The 18,599-nt window shown below is 43.4% G+C and overlaps 1 protein-coding gene across 2 annotated transcripts in view; it reads left to right on the top strand.

The window, feature by feature from the left end:
- Positions 1–18,093, top strand: part of SEC11A (SEC11 homolog A, signal peptidase complex subunit) — a 41,612-nt gene extending 23,519 nt beyond the window's left edge. For both annotated transcript variants that reach the window (XM_066355464.1, XM_066355463.1), the window contains 3 exons: positions 7,612–7,731; positions 17,332–17,389; positions 17,584–18,093. In XM_066355464.1, the coding sequence (XP_066211561.1) occupies positions 7,612–7,731; positions 17,332–17,389; positions 17,584–17,634 (229 nt within the window). In that variant the 3' untranslated portion in view covers positions 17,635–18,093. The remainder of the gene's footprint in view (positions 1–7,611; positions 7,732–17,331; positions 17,390–17,583) is intronic.
- The last annotated feature ends 506 nt before the right edge of the window (positions 18,094–18,599 follow it).

Genomic DNA, 18,599 nt, shown 5'->3' with positions numbered 1-18,599 from the left:
TTTATGTCTTTGTGTTTACAATATTTCATTTTGATAGCCTAAAGATTAAAAAAGGGTGGGAGGCCTGACCTGTGGTGGCGCAGTGGATAAAGCGTCGACCTGGAAATGCTGAGGTCGCCGGTTCGAAACCCTGGGCTTGCCTGGTCAAGGCACATATGGGAGTTGATGCTTCCAGCTCCTCCCCTCTTCTTTCTGTCTCTCTCTCCTCTCTCTCCCTCTCTGTCTCTCTCTCTCCCTCTCTCTCTCCTCTCTAAAAATGAATAAAAAAAAAAAAAAAAGGGTGGGAAACTCGTAGGTCCTTCTTCCAATTCATTTTAGGAATGTCTGAAGGCTTTGTAAACATTTGAAAACTAAATAGTTATTTATCAATCCATTTATTTCCCTGAAGGTTTTTCTGGACCTTTTCCTTCGTTTTCTTCTGCTTCTCAGCCCCATCAATAAGTCTGCATATCACGAAGCAGTAAACAACTTAATGGGCCTATTTATCTACGTTAAGAACATTCTTTTCAGATGATGCGGGCCTGGTGGTCACTCAGAGCAAGTTGCTTAAGATGACATCGGTCATGTCAAGCACCAGAAACCATTTTGCCTAAAATTTTACCCCTCACGATCAGCTCTTGTAATCTCACACACCCCTTTCTTCCAGAATGGTTCCTGAGCCTCTGAGGGGATGGAGAAACACAGTTGTCACTTTTTGTGAAATCAGTTGTTTGCACTATAGACAAAGGCCACAAGAACAGAGTACTGTTACTCTGTGTGTGTTGTGTGTGTGTGTCTGCATACTGTATTTAATCACCTCAAATGACATAAAGGTTGATCCCCAATAGAATCTTCTGATATAATGGATGAGGAAGCCCTAATCTTTTCTTTTTAAAAAAATTTTATTTAGAAAATTAAATTTAACAGGGTGAGATTGAGCAATAAGAGTACATGTTTCAGGTAAATATTTCTATAGCATTTGAACTGTTAATTATGTTGTATACCCATTACCCCAAGTCATATCATTTTCTGTCACCTTGTATTTATTTGTCCTTCTTTACACTCTTTCCCCCCTCCCCCTAATATTTTTTCTTAATCATTTTTCTTTTTTAAATTAAAAAAATTTTCCCATTGATTTGAGAGAGAAAGAGAAGTATCAACTCATTTTACTTGGTTATTCCATTTAGTTGTGTACTCATTGATTGCTCCTCCTATGTGCCCTGACCAGGTGTTGAACCTTGACCTCTGGTGTGTCAGGTTGATGCTCTATTCGCTGAGCCATCATGACAGGACCAGCAAAAAAAAGAATCTTTAAGGCAATCTTTTTTTTTTTTTTTTTTTTTTTTATTTTTCTGAAGCTGGAAACAGGGAGAGACAGTCAGACAGACTCCCGCATGCGCCCAACTGGGATCCACCCGGCACGCCCACGCCCACCAGGGGCGATGCTCTGCCCACCAGGGGGTGATGCTCTGCCCCTCTGGGGCGTCGCTCTGCCTCGACCAGAGCCACTCTAGCGCCTGGGGCAGAGGCCAAGGAGCCATCCCCAGCGCCCAGGCCATCTTTGCTCCAATGGAGCCTTGGCTGCGGGAGGGGAAGAGAGAGACAGAGAGGAAGGAGAGGGGGAGGGGTGGAGAAGCAGATGGGCGCTTCTCCTGTGTGCCCTGGCCGGGAATCGAACCCGGGTCCCCCGCACGCCAGGCCGACGCTACCGCTGAGCCAACCGGCCAGGGCCAAAGCAATCTTTTTATTTTTTTATTTTTTTCCTTTTCTTTTTCATTTTTCTGAAGCTAGAAACGGGAAGGCAGTCAGACAGACTCCCGCATGCGCCCGACTGGGATCCACCCGGCATGCCCACCAGGCGGCGATGCTTTGCCCCTCGCCAAGGCAATCTTATAGACATTACAAATGAAAATAAATTTCCAAAAAGAAAAAAATAAATTTCCAAAGAAAATTTCTAAAACTCTGTTATTCTTTTAAATACAGACTTACATGTTAGAAGGGATGTATATAAAACCTTTAGTGTCACCTGGGGATGGAAGGGGAGCATGTAAATGAACAAAAATTTCACCACTCTGGATCTCAGTTTCCTTGTCTGTAACATAAAGAGGTTTAGGAAGATGAGTTATGAGATGTCTAAGTTCTAAGCCTGTGCTTCTTGTCAACTACACATATCCCAGCCCCTCCCTGCGAAGGTATAGTTACGGAAACTTTTGAGAAGGGAAGAAAGAAAGAAATGAAGGAAAAGGAGGTGTTCGGGAGGACACACAGACGGCAAGAGGAGTGGTGGGAGTTACTTAGGTTCTTGATTATGAGGAGGCCCTAAATAAGTACTATCTTATTCTGAAGAACAACGACCCTCTAACTTAGTTTATCTTCTCCACCTAAAAAAGGGACAACTGCCAGTTGTTGCTTTTTGAAAATTCCTATAAACATTCAAGTTTGGAAGAGTTCTCTTAACAGTGAAATAGAGATCTGACTGCTCTTTAATCTTCAGACTTGAGTAGATTTTTTTTTTAATTTTTTTTTTAATTTATTCATTTTAGAAAGGAGAGAGAGAGGGAGAGGAGAGAGAGAGAGAGAGAGAAGGGGGAGGAGCAGGAAGCATCAACTCCCATATGTGCCCTGACCAGGCAAGCCCAGGGTTTCGAACCGGCGACCTCAGCATTTCCAGGTCGATGCTTTATCCACTGCGCCACCACAGGTCAGGCTTGAGTAGATATTTTGAAAGAGATACATCATTTTGAAACAACATTCTATTATTGACTAGGAAGAAATAACTTAATTTGGGGGGGGGGGTTATTTTGAAATTCAGTACAGGTAGCTTTTTGCAGATTCCTCAAGTGGTTTTGTGTTGTTTGTTCTCAGCACTGCCTGTTGTGGACAAAGTAGAACCAGCTTTCCCCTGAATTTATCAGAGAAAATGAACCCTAGACCTTGCTTTGGGTAGAGCAGAAATTGTCCATTTTTATGTGATTCTTGAAATCCAGTAAGTTTTTTGGGTTTTTTATTTTGAAATAGTTTATCATGTTTCAGGGTGGGTTCATTAACAGATGTTATATCAACTACAGACTCCCTACATTTTAGCAGTAATTTTTAACAGAATTTTGGATATTTTAAGATGGACGGTACTTAATATAGGAGATTCAGATGCATGCCTTCACCCTGCAGGACTGTTTAGATAGCAGATGCTGTTAATATTCCAAGTTTCCAATTTCCTTTTTTCATTCAGGGAGACTAAAATACCTGGTTGTAATATTCACCTGGTGACAAGCAAAATGGATTATGTTTTGTAGGCAATCTGTCCTGAATGTTTGCAGGCTGGTTTTTACACTATTGTTCATTTCTTTCAGAAGAAATAAAATCCTGAGCTTTAAGAAGAAGGGAGGTAGGTCTGACCAGCTGGTGGCACAGTGGATAGGACATCAGGCTGGAATGCTGAGGACCCAGGTTCAAAACCCCAAGGTCACCAGTTTGAACGCAGGCTCACCAGCTTGAGCAAGGGGTCACTGGCTCAGCTGGAGCCCCCCCGCCCCTGTCAAGGCACGTATGGGAAAGCAATCAATGAACAAACTAAGATGCCGCAAGTATGAGCTGATGCTTATCTTTCACCTTGTCTGTCTGTCTGTCCCTGTCAGTCCCTTCCTCTCTCTGTTGCTAAAGAAATGGAAGAAGAGAGGTAGGAATAGTTCGACTGACCTCTCTCTTTTGTTTATTCCTCCTTTCTTTCCCCCCCTTCTTACTAAGTAAAGTGCCTTTGTAAATCTGTAAATATCATAGAAAGCTCTTTTTTTAAGTATATATATCTCCACCTTGTGGACATTCTTATTACATATGTATTGTTATAGATGATGTGTAAAATTGGAAAGTATAGAAAACAAAATCACATGTAATCCTAGCACCCAGAGATAGTGGTAAATTTGGGATAATTCTCTTTTTGTTGTATAAACGTACTACATAGTTTATCTTTAACCTTCTATAAAATGGTTAATTTTTCCTTCGTGCCATCACAGTATTCTGATGGTTGAATCAAACTGTAAGTGTGTTGAGCTCCTTAGGGATAAATAATATGAAACATTTGGTCCCTATGTGAGGGGACTGTTCAGTATAAATATGTCATCAGTCAGCATTTGGGCCTTTGAGTTGTGAGGTGCTGGAGTAGGTCTAATAGGAGCTAGCTACCACCAGGGAATATTTGTTACACTATTAAGTACATAGTTGAAGGAGACCTATGCTTTTTCAGTCAGCTGTAGTGTGGTTTCTCCTGATTATATCCCCAGGGGTTGGGAGGAGGATTTGGGTATGTTTGGTTAGTTGGTTGGTGGGGTGGTTAGCAAATCAAGTCTTTGGGAAGAGCCCAGATCTGTAGCATCCCTTTCCTTTCCTGGGGAGTTTCCCATTTCCCAGTTTTCCTCTCCTATTTGATTTTGCTTCTCTGCCTCTCTGTGGTTGCCATTATATTCAGGGCTGAATTGCCTCTTGCTTCCTGCTGCTCCTGACTGTAGGGCTGGGCTCGTAGCCCCACTGGCATCTGTCCTCTCTCCTCTTCTGTTCCCAGCCTTTCTCACATTCTTTCACTCCCTGAGTTGTTAGCTGCAGATTATTTTTCTCTGTTTATATTTGCATATTTTCTTACTGGAAACTCATTTTTAATGTGACTGTTTTCATCTAGCTCTTTTTGGTGTTTGCAACACCTCCCAATTTAGTTTTATTTGCAGATTTATCCTCCCAATTTAGTTTTATCTGCAGAGTCTTCTAGTGAGCCAGTTTCTGGCTTAGCATCTCAATGGGTATTATTAGTCAGTAGGAGTCTGAGCTAGTGTTTTTTTTTCTTTTTCTTTTTTTTTAAAGATACAGGAAGAGAGGGAGAAGAGAAGCATCAACTCGTAGTTACATCATTTTAGTTGTTCATTGATTGCTTCTCATATGTGCCTTGACCAGGGGACTCAAACTGAGCCAGTGACCTCTGGGATCAAGTAGGTGACTGTGTGATCATTTCAATGATCCCATTCAAAGTATGCCAACCCTGCACTCAAGTCGGCCATCTCAAGGTATCGAACCTGGGACCTCAGTGTCCCAGGTCGATGCTCTATCCACTGTGCCACACTGGTCAGGCCTGAAGTTACATAGTTTTTTTCTTTTTAGTATAACAGTTAACTCAAACTCACTTGAATTAATTTTAAGATAGTTTTCTTTTTTCTTCATTTTTATTTATTGAGTTTAGAGAGAAAGGAAGGGAGAGAGAGATAGAAACATCAATCTGTTTCTGTATGTGCCCTGACTGGGGATCAAACTGGCAACCTTTTGTGTATCAGGACCATGTTCTAACCAACTGAGCTATCTGGCCAGGGCTTCTAAGGTAGTTTTTTGTTCGATTTTTTGTTTTGTGAGAGAACGAGAGAGAGAGAGAGAGAGAGAGAGAGAGGACAGACAGGAAGGGAGAGAGATGAGAAGGATCAATTCTTCCTTGCGACACCTTAGTTGTTAACTGATTTCTTTCTCATATGTGCCTTGACCAGAGGGCTCCAGGTGAGCCAGTGACCCCTTGCTCAGATCAGTGACTTTGGGCTTCAAGCCAACAACCATGGAGTCATAGACATGACTCCATACTCAAGCTGGTGAGTCTGTGCTCAAGCTGAATGAGCCTGCACTCAAACCTGCAACCTCAGAGTTTTGAACCTGGGTCCTCTGCATCCCAGGCTAATGCTCTGTCCACTGTGCCACTGCCTGGTAAGGCTCAGATAGTTTTAACTAACTGTAAAATATACTTTGCTTTTAATTAAATTTTAAAATTACTAGAAACTTTATGGTTCTATAGAAGAATTAAACAAATATATTTCTGATTAAGTAAGATACTGTCATTTTTGCTTTTAGTTTTTAAATATAGAGAATTTCCCTTCCTTTGATAGAGAGGAAAAGAGGGGAAGGAAGGAGAGAGAGAGTAAAGAAACAACTCGTTGTTACACTTAGTTCCATTTCATTGTGCACTCATTGGTTGCTTCTCGTATATGCCCTGACCAGGGATCAAACCCATAACCTCAGTGCACTGGGACAATGCTTTATCCACTGAACTACCTGGCAAGGGCCTAAATATGGAGAATTTCTAACATGCATAAAGGTAGACAACACAGTACAATGAACTCCCATGTACTTATTACCTAGTCCTAATAATTGTTCATCTATGGCCAATTCTGTCCCACCTATACTACCATGCTTTCCCCCTTTCCTACCTCTGTTATTTTGAATCAAATCTTAGATTTCATGTCATACACAAATATTTTAGTAAACATCTTTGAAATATAATCACTGGGCTTTTTTAAGAGTTTATTTGAATCCAGGTTCAGATAAGGTCCTCAGTTGCAGTTGGTTGATATGGCTTGATAGTCTCTTTTTTTGTTTTGTTTTTGTCTGTTTGTTTTTGTGTTTTTTGTATTTTTCTGAAGTTGGAAATGGGGGGGGGCAGTCAGACAGACTCCCGCTTGCGCCCTAACGGGATCCACCTGGCACGCCCACCAGGGGGCTGCCCATCTGGGGCGTTGCTCTGTTGCAACCAGAGCCATTCTAGCGACTGAGGCAGACGCCACGGAGCCATCCTCAGCGCCCGGGCCATCTTTGCTCCAGTGGAGCCTTGGCTGCAGGAGGGTAAGAGAGAGACAGAGAGGAAGGAGAGGGGGAGGGGTAGAGAAGCAGATGGGCGCCCCTCCTGTGTGCCCTGGCCGGGAATCAAACCTGGGACTCCTGCACGCCAGGCCGATGCTCTACCACTGAGCCAACTGGCCAGGGCAATAGTCTCTTTATTTTAAACATAAATTCCCTTTTTAACTTTTTTTGTTCTTCACAACTTATGGGTTGAAGAAGCTGAGTTATTCTGTAGTTTCACATATCCTTCATTTTCCCTGTTATATCTTGTGAGGTAGTTTAATATGTTCCTTTGCTCATTGTATTTCAAAAAAAAATTGGTGGTTTGTGGGGTGTTTTTGTTTGTTTGTGAGAGGCAGGGAGAGAGAGACAGGAACATCGAGCTGCTTTAGTTTGTGCCCTGACCAGGGAATCGAATCAGTAACCTCCATGCTCTGCTCTGGAATGAGCAGAGCTATCTGTCCAGGCCTTAATTATTTTTATTTTTTAGAAACAGAGAGTAACGGAGAGAGTGGGGAGGGGGAAGCGAAGCATTTGTTTGTTGTTCTACTCGGTCATTAGTTGCTTCCCGTGTGTGCCCTGACCGGAGATCGAACCTGCAACCCTGTCGTTTCAGGACAAAACTCTACACTGACTGAGCTAGCTGGCCAGGGCTGTGGTTTGTGTTTGTTTTAATATAAAAATGAGCTTATATTGTACATTTTGTAATCTTTTCTTATTAATACAATCTGTAATAGTCCTCTGTAATATTGTCCTTAATGCTTGCTTAGTATTTCAACTCTTGAATGTTAAACTTGTAGCTTGTTTTCAGTTTTTCCCTACTATAAACTGCACAGCTGTAAACATCCTTTTAGCAAAATAAATAATTATTTTGATCTTGGGAATGGTGATAAGATACCACAGTTCTATGGGACATTTTAATTAGAAGGAGCAAATTTTATGCTTTCTAATGACATGAAGGTATTTGATGACTTGGGTTTCTCTAACTCTTTTAAGGCAAAATGGACATATCAAGTTTTTGACCAAAGGAGACAATAATGCGGTTGATGACCGAGGCCTCTATAAACAAGGACAGCACTGGCTTGAGAAAAAAGATGTCGTGGGGAGAGCAAGAGGGTAAGTGTAAAGGGAGCATTTGCTACGTTTTTATGTCACTTGAAACATGGCCCTCTCAATTGTAGTTTCTGGTTGTGCACAGCTGAACGTAATGGTTGGGTCCTGGTTGTATCAAGTCACCTCGTAGCCTTTGAAAAAGCATGCTTCTTAGAATACACCTAAAACTTGAGGTGTACTGCTCCAGAGGGGCAGGCATGGGGTACAGTCATAGAATAGAATAGTAGTGATGAAACAGTGAATTGGAGTGACAGTGTTAAAAATTCATTTGTTTTTTTAATTCAGTCAAGAAACGTTATCAGGCACCATGTACTCTAATGTCTGCGTTCTGCTGGGCTCTGGGCATCCGGAGTAGTTTTAATCCTGTTTCATGAAACTTATATTTCTCATGTATTCACTGAATCAGCACCTTAAAGTGTTCGTCTACATTAATTTGATCATATTAATTATTAGTTATTCCATACTATTCTATTGTAGTATTGAAATTACTGAGATCAAATGAAATTTAAAAGTTATATTAAGCCTGTTTATATCAGATTTTTATCAGGAGAGCAGATCAGTGGAGAACAGGAATTGTAAGTATGAGGAAGTATGGGATTGTAACTCCTTTCATGTTATTAATACTATTAACAATAACTGACATTTATTAGGGCTTACTGTGTGCCAGCAACTCATTCTAAGTGCTTTACAAGTATTACCTCTTCTTAACCTCAGCACAGTCCTGATATTTTCATTCTGTAAATGAGGAAACAGATCTACCGTCACAGTGATGACAAGCAGCTGGCTGGCCCTGGAGCCGCTTTCTTAACCATCAGTCACACCAGAGTCACAGGCATCATAGTTCTGGAATGGGTGGCTACTGCTTCTGACCGTCCGGATGCCCACTCTTCCCTGTCAGAACATCTGCTCCTTCCGACCTAGGACGGGCAGCGTGGATTCAGAGTGATTTTTAGCACAGTGATTTTCGATCTCGCATCTCATGACACACATAAACTTACTAAAATCCTGCAGCACACTAAAATATTTTTTGCCAATCTGAAAAAAAAAATAAGTATAATTTTGATTCATTTGTACTAGACAACTATTGTGTTCACTGTTGTCATTTTTTTAAGATTTGACTATCTAAGGGAAAAGAGGTCATTGCCCCTGACTAATTATTCAGGTATCACACATTTTAAATCATTTTACGTCATACCGGTTGAAAATCACTGCTCATAGGCCACCACACTGGGGGACTCGGTTCCCACAGAGAAGTAGCATAGGTTATTAAGTGAAAGCTGCCCCAGTTCCAGCATGAGAGAAGCTCAGCTCAGGGCCCACGAGAGCTGGTCAGGTAAGCACTCATGTGTCTCCTGCAGAGTCGGGTTTTCTGTGTGTGCCACCATTTATTTCCTACGATAGAGCCAAACCTACCTTTATCGCCCAAGTTAGATTGTCATTGTTTCTGAGAAATTATTGTTCTCACTATACTGCTCTTATGGTTGTTCAAGGTTATCAACCTCTTTTTTTTTTTTTTTTTTTTTTTTTAATTTTTCTGAAGCTGGAAACAGGGAGAGACAGTCAGACAGACTCCCGCATGCGCCTGACCGGGATCCACCCGGCACGCCCACCAGGGGCGACGCTCTGCCCACCAGGGGGCAATGCTCTGCCCATCCTGGGCGTCGCCATGTTGCGACCAGAGCCACTCTAGCGCCTGAGGCAGAGGCCACAGAGCCATCCCCAGCGCCCGGGCCATCTTTGCTCCAATGGAGCCTTGGCTGCGGGAGGGGAAGAGAGAGACAGAGAGGAAAGCGCAGCGGAGGGGTGGAGAAGCAAATGGGCGCTTCTCCTGTGTGCCCTGGCCGGGAATCGAACCCGGGTCCTCCGCACACTAGGCCGACGCTCTACCGCTGAGCCAACCGGCCAGGGCCCTTATCAACCTCTTAGAGTCTATTTTTACTTTAATTTTAAATGTACAGATTCATGTAGAAATATAAGGAAGACAGTCATCAAAAAGCAGAGTCACTTTTCATAAACATATCCCTCATTAAATACCTGATTGCAAAAAAAAAGAAGAAAGGAAAGAAAAATAGCAAAGTCGGCCCTGGCCGGTTGGCTCAGCAGTGGAGCGTCGGCCTGGCGTGCGGGGGACCCAGGTTCGATTCCCGGCCAGGGCACATAGGAGAAGTGCCCATTTGCTTCTCCACCCCCCCTCCTTCCTCTCTGTCTCTCTCTTCCCCTCCCACAGCCGAGGCTCCATTGGAGCGGGGATGGCCCGGGTGCTGGGGATGGCTCCTTGGCCTCTGCCCCAGGCGCTAGAGTGGCTCTGGTCGCGGCGGAGCGACACCCCAGAGGGGCAGAGCGTCGCCCCCTGGTGGGCGTGCCGGGTGGATCCCGTTTGGGCGCATGCGGGAGTCTGTCTGACTGTCTCTCCCCGTTTCCAGCTTCAGAAAATTTTTAAAAAAAGAAAAAAAGAAAAAAAGCAAAGTCATTTCTCTTCTTCTGCTCCCCCTCTATAAATATTTAACTCTTTGGTGTATTTTTTTATCCTTTATGTATAAAGATGCAGATGTTTACATATGTATGTATATATACATAAACACATTTTGTGCATAGGGAAAGAATGAGCATAGTTCATAACCTTTTTTTAATCCCTCAGAGTTAGTATCTTTATAAATTACAAGATTTATCTCCATATCATCATTTTCATTTATTTTTTAGCAAGAGAGACAGGGACAGACAGGCAGGAAGGGAGAGAGATAAGCATCAATTCTTTGTTGCGGCTCCTTAGTTGTTCAGTGATTGCTTTCTCATATGTGCCTTGACCGGGGGTTTGGGTTTGGGGGCCTCCAGCAGAGCAAGTGACCCTTGGCTCAAGCCAGTGACCTTGGGCTTCAAGCCAGCAACCTTTGGGCTCAAGCCAACCACCATGGGGACATGTCTATGATCCCATGCTCAAGCCAGCGACCTCAAGGTTTCAAACCTGAGTCCTTTGCGTCCCAGTCCAACTCTCGATGTACTGTGCCACCACCTGATCAGGCTCCATATCACCATTTTCAAAACTGAGCTATTCCACTGTGTGGATAGACTACATTTTTATTTAGACAGCCTCCTATTGTTGGACTCTTTGATTGTTTCTATTTTATAGAATTATGAGCATCCTTGTTACATATATTTTAGTGCCTCTGCCAAATCATTTCTTCATGGTAAATTCTCAGAAGTGGGATTCCTGGGTGAAATAAGGTTTCTGACAAGTTTGCCATAGTGTTTTGTTTTTCTTCTGCCAGTATGACAGAGCTCCTTTATCTGGACCTTGATCTTCAGGTGTTCAAAGTAGCCTTTTCTGCTCATCCTGGCCCCTGTTTGGGTAAGATACCTGTCACCCAACATCGAAGATATGGACCTTTTTGTGTCTTTAATAAGAAAATGTAATAGCCTGGTCCTTTCTGAAGTCAGTAACTTTCTGTGAGGTGTAAACAGCTCGTCGTGAACAGCAGGGGCACAGGATCTGAACTGCACAAATTCACTTTGCATTGATTATACTGCTTCTTGCCTTGTCACACAATGAGGCGTATCACCTCCTCTTGTGGAAATTGTGTTTACAAACCCCTAAACTGATATTTCCAAGTCAGACTGTACCCAGACCATGAGAATAGAGCCTTCTCGCAGATCATTCTGTACCTGTGCTACAAATGTCTTTAAGAATTTTTTTTAAAAATGATTTTTTTCAAACAGCTGCTTGCACACTAAGAAATTTTACACCGAGGCCTAAGGCCCTAAATAAAACAAGTTAAAAAAACCTTGCTGAGATATAATTCACATAAATCAGGACATAAAAATCACTATATCAAATGAGCTATATCAAATGGGGTTTCATATTCACAAGGTGTGCGTAGCTGTCACCACTAACAGAACATTTCCACAATCCAGAAAGAAAACGCCGAACTTATTTGCAGTTACTCCCTGTATCCCTGCAGCCCCTGGCAACCACTAATCTGCTTTCTGTCTCTACTGATTGCCTGTTCTGAACATTATATAGAGTCTTGCACCATATGGTCTCTTTTGTCTGGCTTCTTTTGTATAGCATAAGGTTTTCAAGGTTCATTCATGTTGTAACATGTAATGAAAACAATTACAGAAAATGAAACTAATACTGAACCAACTAAGCATTTAAATAGGAGTGACACTTTCTAAATTCAGGGAATTGAAAAACACAAAAGGACCTGTTAGACTTGACAGCAACAGAAGAGAGGAATGACAGCTGGTAGATCAGGGGACAGAGAGTTCTTGACATTAAAAAGAGGAATTAAAAATAAGGAAGGAGCACAGTAATTGAGCTCTCTGTTGGCCGAAATCAGTTTTATGGATGAAGCTTTTGAAATGTACTCTTTAACTTGAAACAGATTATTTGAGGATAAAAACAATGACCCTTAAGTCAGCTGTTGGTGTCTAAACTTCCCAGACATAGGTCCTCCCCCCTTTTTTAATTTTTTTTTTTTTTATAGAGACAGTGAGAGACAGGAACATTGAGCTGCTTCTGTATATGCCCTGACCCTAGAATCAGGCTTACTTTTTTTTTTTTTTTTTAAGAAACAGAGAGAGGAAGGAAGAGGTTGAGGAGGAGGCAAGAAAGCAGTCATTTGTTGTGCTACTCAGTCATGCATTCATTGGTTGCTTCTGGTGTGTGCCCTGACTGGGGATCGAACCTGCAACCTTGTTTTGGGATGACACTCTTAACCTACTGAGCTAACCGACCAAGGCCTAAATCCCTTTTAACATCTGCCGAAACTGGTTGCTCTTCCTTCTGAGGTTATTTTCTCAGCATCACTGTGATCCCAGAACCAGAATGTGTGTATAGTCACACTCTGCCTTCTAGAGGTAACTTGGCACAGGCTTGTGTTGGAGGTGGCCTTGTGAGTGGCATTTGGTTTATTTATATTAAACCTTCTTCTGTTTATTACCAACTCTGCTTTAGCAGACTTGATCTGCACAGGGTAGGAAAAAAATGCATCTGCTCGGAATTGAAGGTGACTGATGATAACAGCGTTGTGCACTCTGCTGTCTCTGTCCATGGAGGGAAACGATGAGACACATCACGAAGTCTTCTGTGTGACTTTGGACTGCCTGTCATGTGCTGTCTAATGTTTTGCTTATATTACTCCTAAAGATCATTGTGTTTCCATGTCATTCATGGTGGCAAGGAGAAACCAACCTTAGGAGAAAAATTGGGTCCATGGATAACTCACAAGCCAGAAATTGTGGTTCTTTGAGCATCAATATTATTGTAAGGAGGTGACAGCGAAAATCTCTACGCATGAGAATGGCTCCTGACTGATCATCGGATCAGAATTAGGAGCCTGATATTGTCTTAATAGAAATCACGGATGCTTTTATAGCTTTTAATCTACATCTTACCATCAGGCATTTGCCTTTACGTTCTTAAAGTAGATGATTTAGCTGTTGCTGAAAGCTGTTGCTTACATGAAGGTGTTATGAATGAGACAGAAGAGATTAAAGAGTTATTATATTGAAAAGAAAAATATGTGGCCCTGGCTGGTTAGCTCACTTAAGAGCGTCATTCCAAAAGGACAAGGTTGTCGGTCAGAGCACACACAGCAAGCAACCAGTGAATGCACAACTGAGTGGAACAACAAATGAATGCTTCCCTTCCCCCTCACCTCTCTTTTCCTTCCTCTCTCTATCGCTAAAAAAAAATAAATTTAAAAAAAAATTAAGCCCTAGCCAGATAGTTGGGTTGAAGCATCATCCTGAAGAGCAGATGTTGTCAGTTCTATTCCCTGGTCAGGGCACATACAGGAACAGCTCAGTGTTCCTGTCTCTGTATGCCTCTCTCAAAAAGGTAAAAAATTAAAACAGAAGAAAAAAGTGTATTAAAAATATAGAGGCCCTGGCTGGTTGGCTCAGTGGTAGAGCGTCGGCCTGGTGTGCAGAAGTCCCGGATTTGATTCCCGGCCAGGGCACACAGGAGAAACGCCCATCTGCTTCTCCACCCCTCCCCCTCTCCTTCCTCTCTGTCTCTCTCTTCCCCTCCCGCAGCCGAGGCTCCATTGGAGCAAAGATGGCCTGGGCGCTGGGGATGGCTCCTCAGCCTCTGCCCCAGGCGCTAGAGTGGCTCTGGTCGCAATAGAGCGACGCCCCGGAGGGGCAGAGCATCGCCCCCTGGTGGGCAGAGCTTCACCCCTGGTGGGCGTGCCGGGTGGATCCCAGTCGGGCACATGCAGGAGTCTGTCTGACTGTCTCTCCCCATTTCCAGCTTCAGAAAAATACAAATATATATATATATATATATATATATATAGAGAGAGAGAGAGAGAGAGAGAGAGAGAGAATTTGCCTCACCAGGTAGTGGCGCAATGGATAGAGCATAGGCCTGGGATGCAGAGGACCCAGGTTCAAAACCCCGAGGTCACCGGCTTGAATGCAGGCTCATCTGGTTTGAGCACAGCTCACCAGCTTGAACTTTGGCTTGAGCAAGGGGTCAGTTGGTATGCTGTAGCCCCTCAGTCAAGGCACATATGAGAAAGCAATCAATGAACTAAGGTGCCATATGAAGAGTTGATGTTTCTCATCTCTCTCCCTTCCTGTCTGTCCCTCTCTCTGTCTCTGTCACACACACCAAAAAAAAAAAAAAAAAAAAAAAATATATATATATATATATATATATATATAGAGAGAGAGAGAGAGAGAGAGAGAGAGAGAGGACCTCTGTCCTCCTAGCTTAGCTGTGCCATTCTTTAGTGACTGTTAGTTTCAGCTGAGGTTCCAGGAGTGGAAACAATAAAGTGTGGACCCTAAGGAGGGGACAGTACTTGCCACCACGTGTGTTTCATGCATATCACATGTTAGAACAGTGCTTCTTGTTGGTGTGCAGAAATGTCATTTGGGCCTCACCCTCCAGAAAAATCTCTGACTCAGTGAATCTGGGGAAGATAGAGTGATCTGCATTGTTAACAAGCTAGACGAGATTCTGACAAAGGACCCCTAGGTTTTAAGAAACATCAACTTACCTGACCTGTGGTGGCGCAGTGGATAAAGCGTCGACCTGGAAATGCTGAGGTTGCCGGTTCGAAACCCTGGGCTTGCCTGGTCAAGGCACATATGGGAGTTGATACTTCTAGCTCCTCCCCCCTTCTCTCTCTCTGTCTCTCCTCTCTCTCTCTCTCTCTCTCTCTCTCTCTCTCTCTCTCCCTCTCCCTCTCCTCTCTAAAATGAATAAATTAAAAATTAAAAAAAAAAAAGAAACATCAACTTATGGAATGGGATTTTGTGATGGAGGGATAGAGAGAGAAATGGGTCTGGGTAATGCTACCAGGACAGGATGAGGACAGGAGATAGGAAGTAAAAGGAGTTCTTAAAAGAAAGTAAAATGTACTAAAGACAAAATTTTTGTTTTTCAAGTTTGGCTAGGCCCTGGCCAGTTGGCTCAGTGGTAGAGCGTCAGCCCAGCGTGTGGATGTCCCAGGTTTAATTCCCGGTCAGGGCACGTGAGAAGCAACCTTCCCCTTCTTCCTTCTCTCTCTCCCTCTGTCTCTCTCTTCCCCTCCTGCAGCTATGACTCCATTGGAGCAAGTTGGCCCAGGTGCTGAGGATGGTTCCACGGCCTTGCAATGATCCAGATGGGTACGCTCATTAGGGGTTTACTGGGTCGAGGCACATGCAGGAGTGTGTCTCTGTCTCCCCACTTCTCACTTAAGAAAAAAAGTTTGCCTAAGGCTTTGATGGTGGAGGTGTTACGTGGGAGATGATTTCTGTTTGTACACCTTTGCCATGGTGCAAAGGTTGTGGATGTTCAGAATAAAAGTGTCTGGGCTATTCTATTTTATTTTTTAAAAGATTTTATTTATTGATTTGAGAGAGAGAGAAAGGCTGGGGGAGGAGCAGGAAACATCAACTTGTAGTTACTTCTTGTATGTGCCATGACCTGGCAAGCCTGGGATCTTGAACCAGCAACCTCAGCATTCCAGGTTGACACTTTAACCACTGCACCACCACAGGTCAGGGTTGGGCTATTTTAAAGTAATACAAAGGTCAGTCTCTCCTTCAGCCCAGCCTCCCTTCTCTAGGACAGGATCACCCAGTCCACTCAAGTCCAGTGTATTTTTCCTCCCACATTGATGGTACCCTGCTAACTTGCTCTCTATCCCCCTCCCCCCCTTTTTTTGTATTTTTCTGAAGTGAGAAGTGGGGAGGCAGAGAGACAGACTCCCACATGCACCCAACTGGGATCTTCCCGGCATATCCACTAGGGGGCGATGCTCTGCCCATTTGGGGCATTGCTCCATTGCAACTGGAGGCAGAGGCCATGGAGCCATTCTCAGCGCCTGGGCCAACTTTTGCTCCAGGAGCCTTGGCTGCAGGAGAGGAAGAGAGAGACAGAGAGAAAGGAGAGGAGAAGGGTGGAGAAGCAGTTGGGCACTTCTCCTGTGTACCATGGCCGGGAATTGAACCTGGGACTTCCACACACCAGGCCAATGCTCTACCACTAAGCCAACTGACCAAAGCCCCTCCCTTCCCTTCTTATGAGGAGTCTTTTGCATTGAGGGGAGAGAATTGAACTCCTGGGAGAAAATGAGATCCCCAAGGGGGAGGGGGAGAAGAGGCCTAGACACTAAAACATTCAATCAGGCATATTTGCTGGATGCCTGCTGTACATAAGGCATTAGTTTGGCCTTGAAGAGACAGTTCTAATCTTGGGTAACAAAATTGGCACTATTTTTGCCCTTATGGAGGTTAGAGTATAGTAGGAGAGACAAACACTAAACAGCTAGATGTGTAGCTAATTATGCCATTAAAATTGTGATGGAGACGTTAAAGGAAATGTATCAGGTGCTATGAGATTATTGAATGGGTGATTTTCCTTAGTTGGAGGGGACAAACTTAAGGGCAAGAGGAAAGGAAGAACTGGTGAAAAACACAAAGGCATAGATAGCAGCCAAGAGGTGAGTGGAGAACTAGATTTGCAGTGTGTTACAGAACCAAAGAGAAAGGAGTTTCGAGGACAAGTTTGTGGTCATCCGAGTTAGATGCCGCAGAATGAAGGAAGGTGGGATCGGAGTCTGGTCTGCTGCATATAGTGATATTAACTGATCTAGGAAGTTGAGGATTAAGAGAGCCAAAGCCAGGTTACAGGTGGTTAACATAAGAGAGGGCGAGGAAACCTTAAGTACTGGAATAGGGCTCTCATGCTCACTTTTTGGACACTTAGCATGAAGTACCTTGTAATGTTCTGGCTGTGTTTGCCTTGTCTCCCCAACTATCTTGACAGCTCACTGAAGGTTATGACAACCCAACCCGCAGCACTGAATCAGCAGGTAGAAAAGAGCCGCCAATTAGAGGTCTGGGACCTCAGATCTGGTATTGGTTCTACCGCACAGAAGCCACTTGTCATGGGCATGAGCATCTGTTTCCTCATCTGCAAAATGGTGGTATTCCTAACTTCCCTGTCACTGGGCTGTGGACAGGAGCTGCTAGGATGACGGTATATACAAATGCACTTTGTGACCCGAAAATGAGTTTTCTGCGGAAGATACTGAGAATATTCAGTAAATGATAATAGCTATTTAGGAGGTTCTGTGATGATCAATTTATTGTCTCTTTGTTTAGATTTGTTCCTTATATTGGTATTGTGACGATCCTCATGAATGACTATCCTAAATTTAAGGTAAGATCCTGTACTTGATGTTTCATTAAAATTTGATCTTTTACTAAATTCCAGAAACCATTAAATGGATTACACTTAAAATATACAGGACTACCTGGATAGTTGAATAATGTGGTCGCAAAGGTGAGTCTGTTAACCCTGAGGACTTGTGGACTTGGAAGGCCTCTCTGATTGTGGTTCTCTTTCTTTTCTAGTATGCAGTACTCTTTTTGCTGGGTTTATTTGTGCTGGTTCATCGTGAGTAAGAAGCTGCCTTGCTGTTCCTGGGAGATGCCGTCCTTTTTGTTACTGATGTTCCGAATAGATGTTGGTCTGTGATGGGTGGAGCGGAGTGCACGCTGCTGGCCCCTCTTGGTAGCACTTGTTTGCATTAGTTTCTGTTTCCACGCCCGAGTCTGTGTGGGCGGATGCGTGTGCCCACAGCGTGAACTCAATGGGACTCTCCGTCACAGGATTTCATATGTTGTCATTGTCACATTTTTGTACATCAGTGAATTTTTTATATTAAAATATTGAGCCAAAGCCCCCAGTGTTTGTATTTTGAAGCCAAGCTTCACTTCTGAAGTGCCTACGGAGTCTCACGGAATATGCAGCCCTGCCCGAGTCGGAAGCTCCATTCCTCCTCCTGATGGGAATGGCATAAACTGAGGTGGTCAGGAGTCTTAACTTTTCACAATTTTAAATAAAAGACTTTGCATATTGAACCCTTTATCCCTGATTTGTGTTTATCGGGAAAGCTTTCTGCAGTTTGCCTTCCTGTGCTGGTTCTCAGCGCCCCCTGTGGAGATGAAGGCTTCGATGTGAACAGTCCTTTGGCTAATAAGGTTGTCCTAATACTGCCAACTATTTGCTTATTGTGTCTTTTTTGTTTTGGGGGAAGCCAAAGTAGCCATTGACGTTCATAGGAAATCTCTTAGTCACAAAATTGATTCTTCGCTAGGGTGTGACTCAGATGTGTACAAACCCAGCTAGTGCAGCTGCGGCATTCAAGTCTCTCTCTGCTGTCCAGACTGATCACTGTTCCTCACTGAGACATTGCAGCCCCGTCTTCCTGAAGGCAGTGTGTTTTGGAGGAAGGACGAGGAAGGTGTAGGAAGGAAAGCACCAACCTGTTTATTTTTTTTAAAAATTTATTTATTGATTCTAGAGAAAGAGGAAAAGGGACAGACAGAAACATCGATCTGTATGTGCCCTGACCAGGGATTGAACT

The sequence above is a fragment of the Saccopteryx leptura genome, chromosome 13 (assembly GCF_036850995.1).
Source record: "Saccopteryx leptura isolate mSacLep1 chromosome 13, mSacLep1_pri_phased_curated, whole genome shotgun sequence".
NCBI lineage: Eukaryota > Metazoa > Chordata > Mammalia > Chiroptera > Emballonuridae > Saccopteryx > Saccopteryx leptura.
The sequence above is the reverse complement of the archived record's forward strand: the minus strand, read 5'-3'. Positions and strand labels throughout refer to the sequence as shown.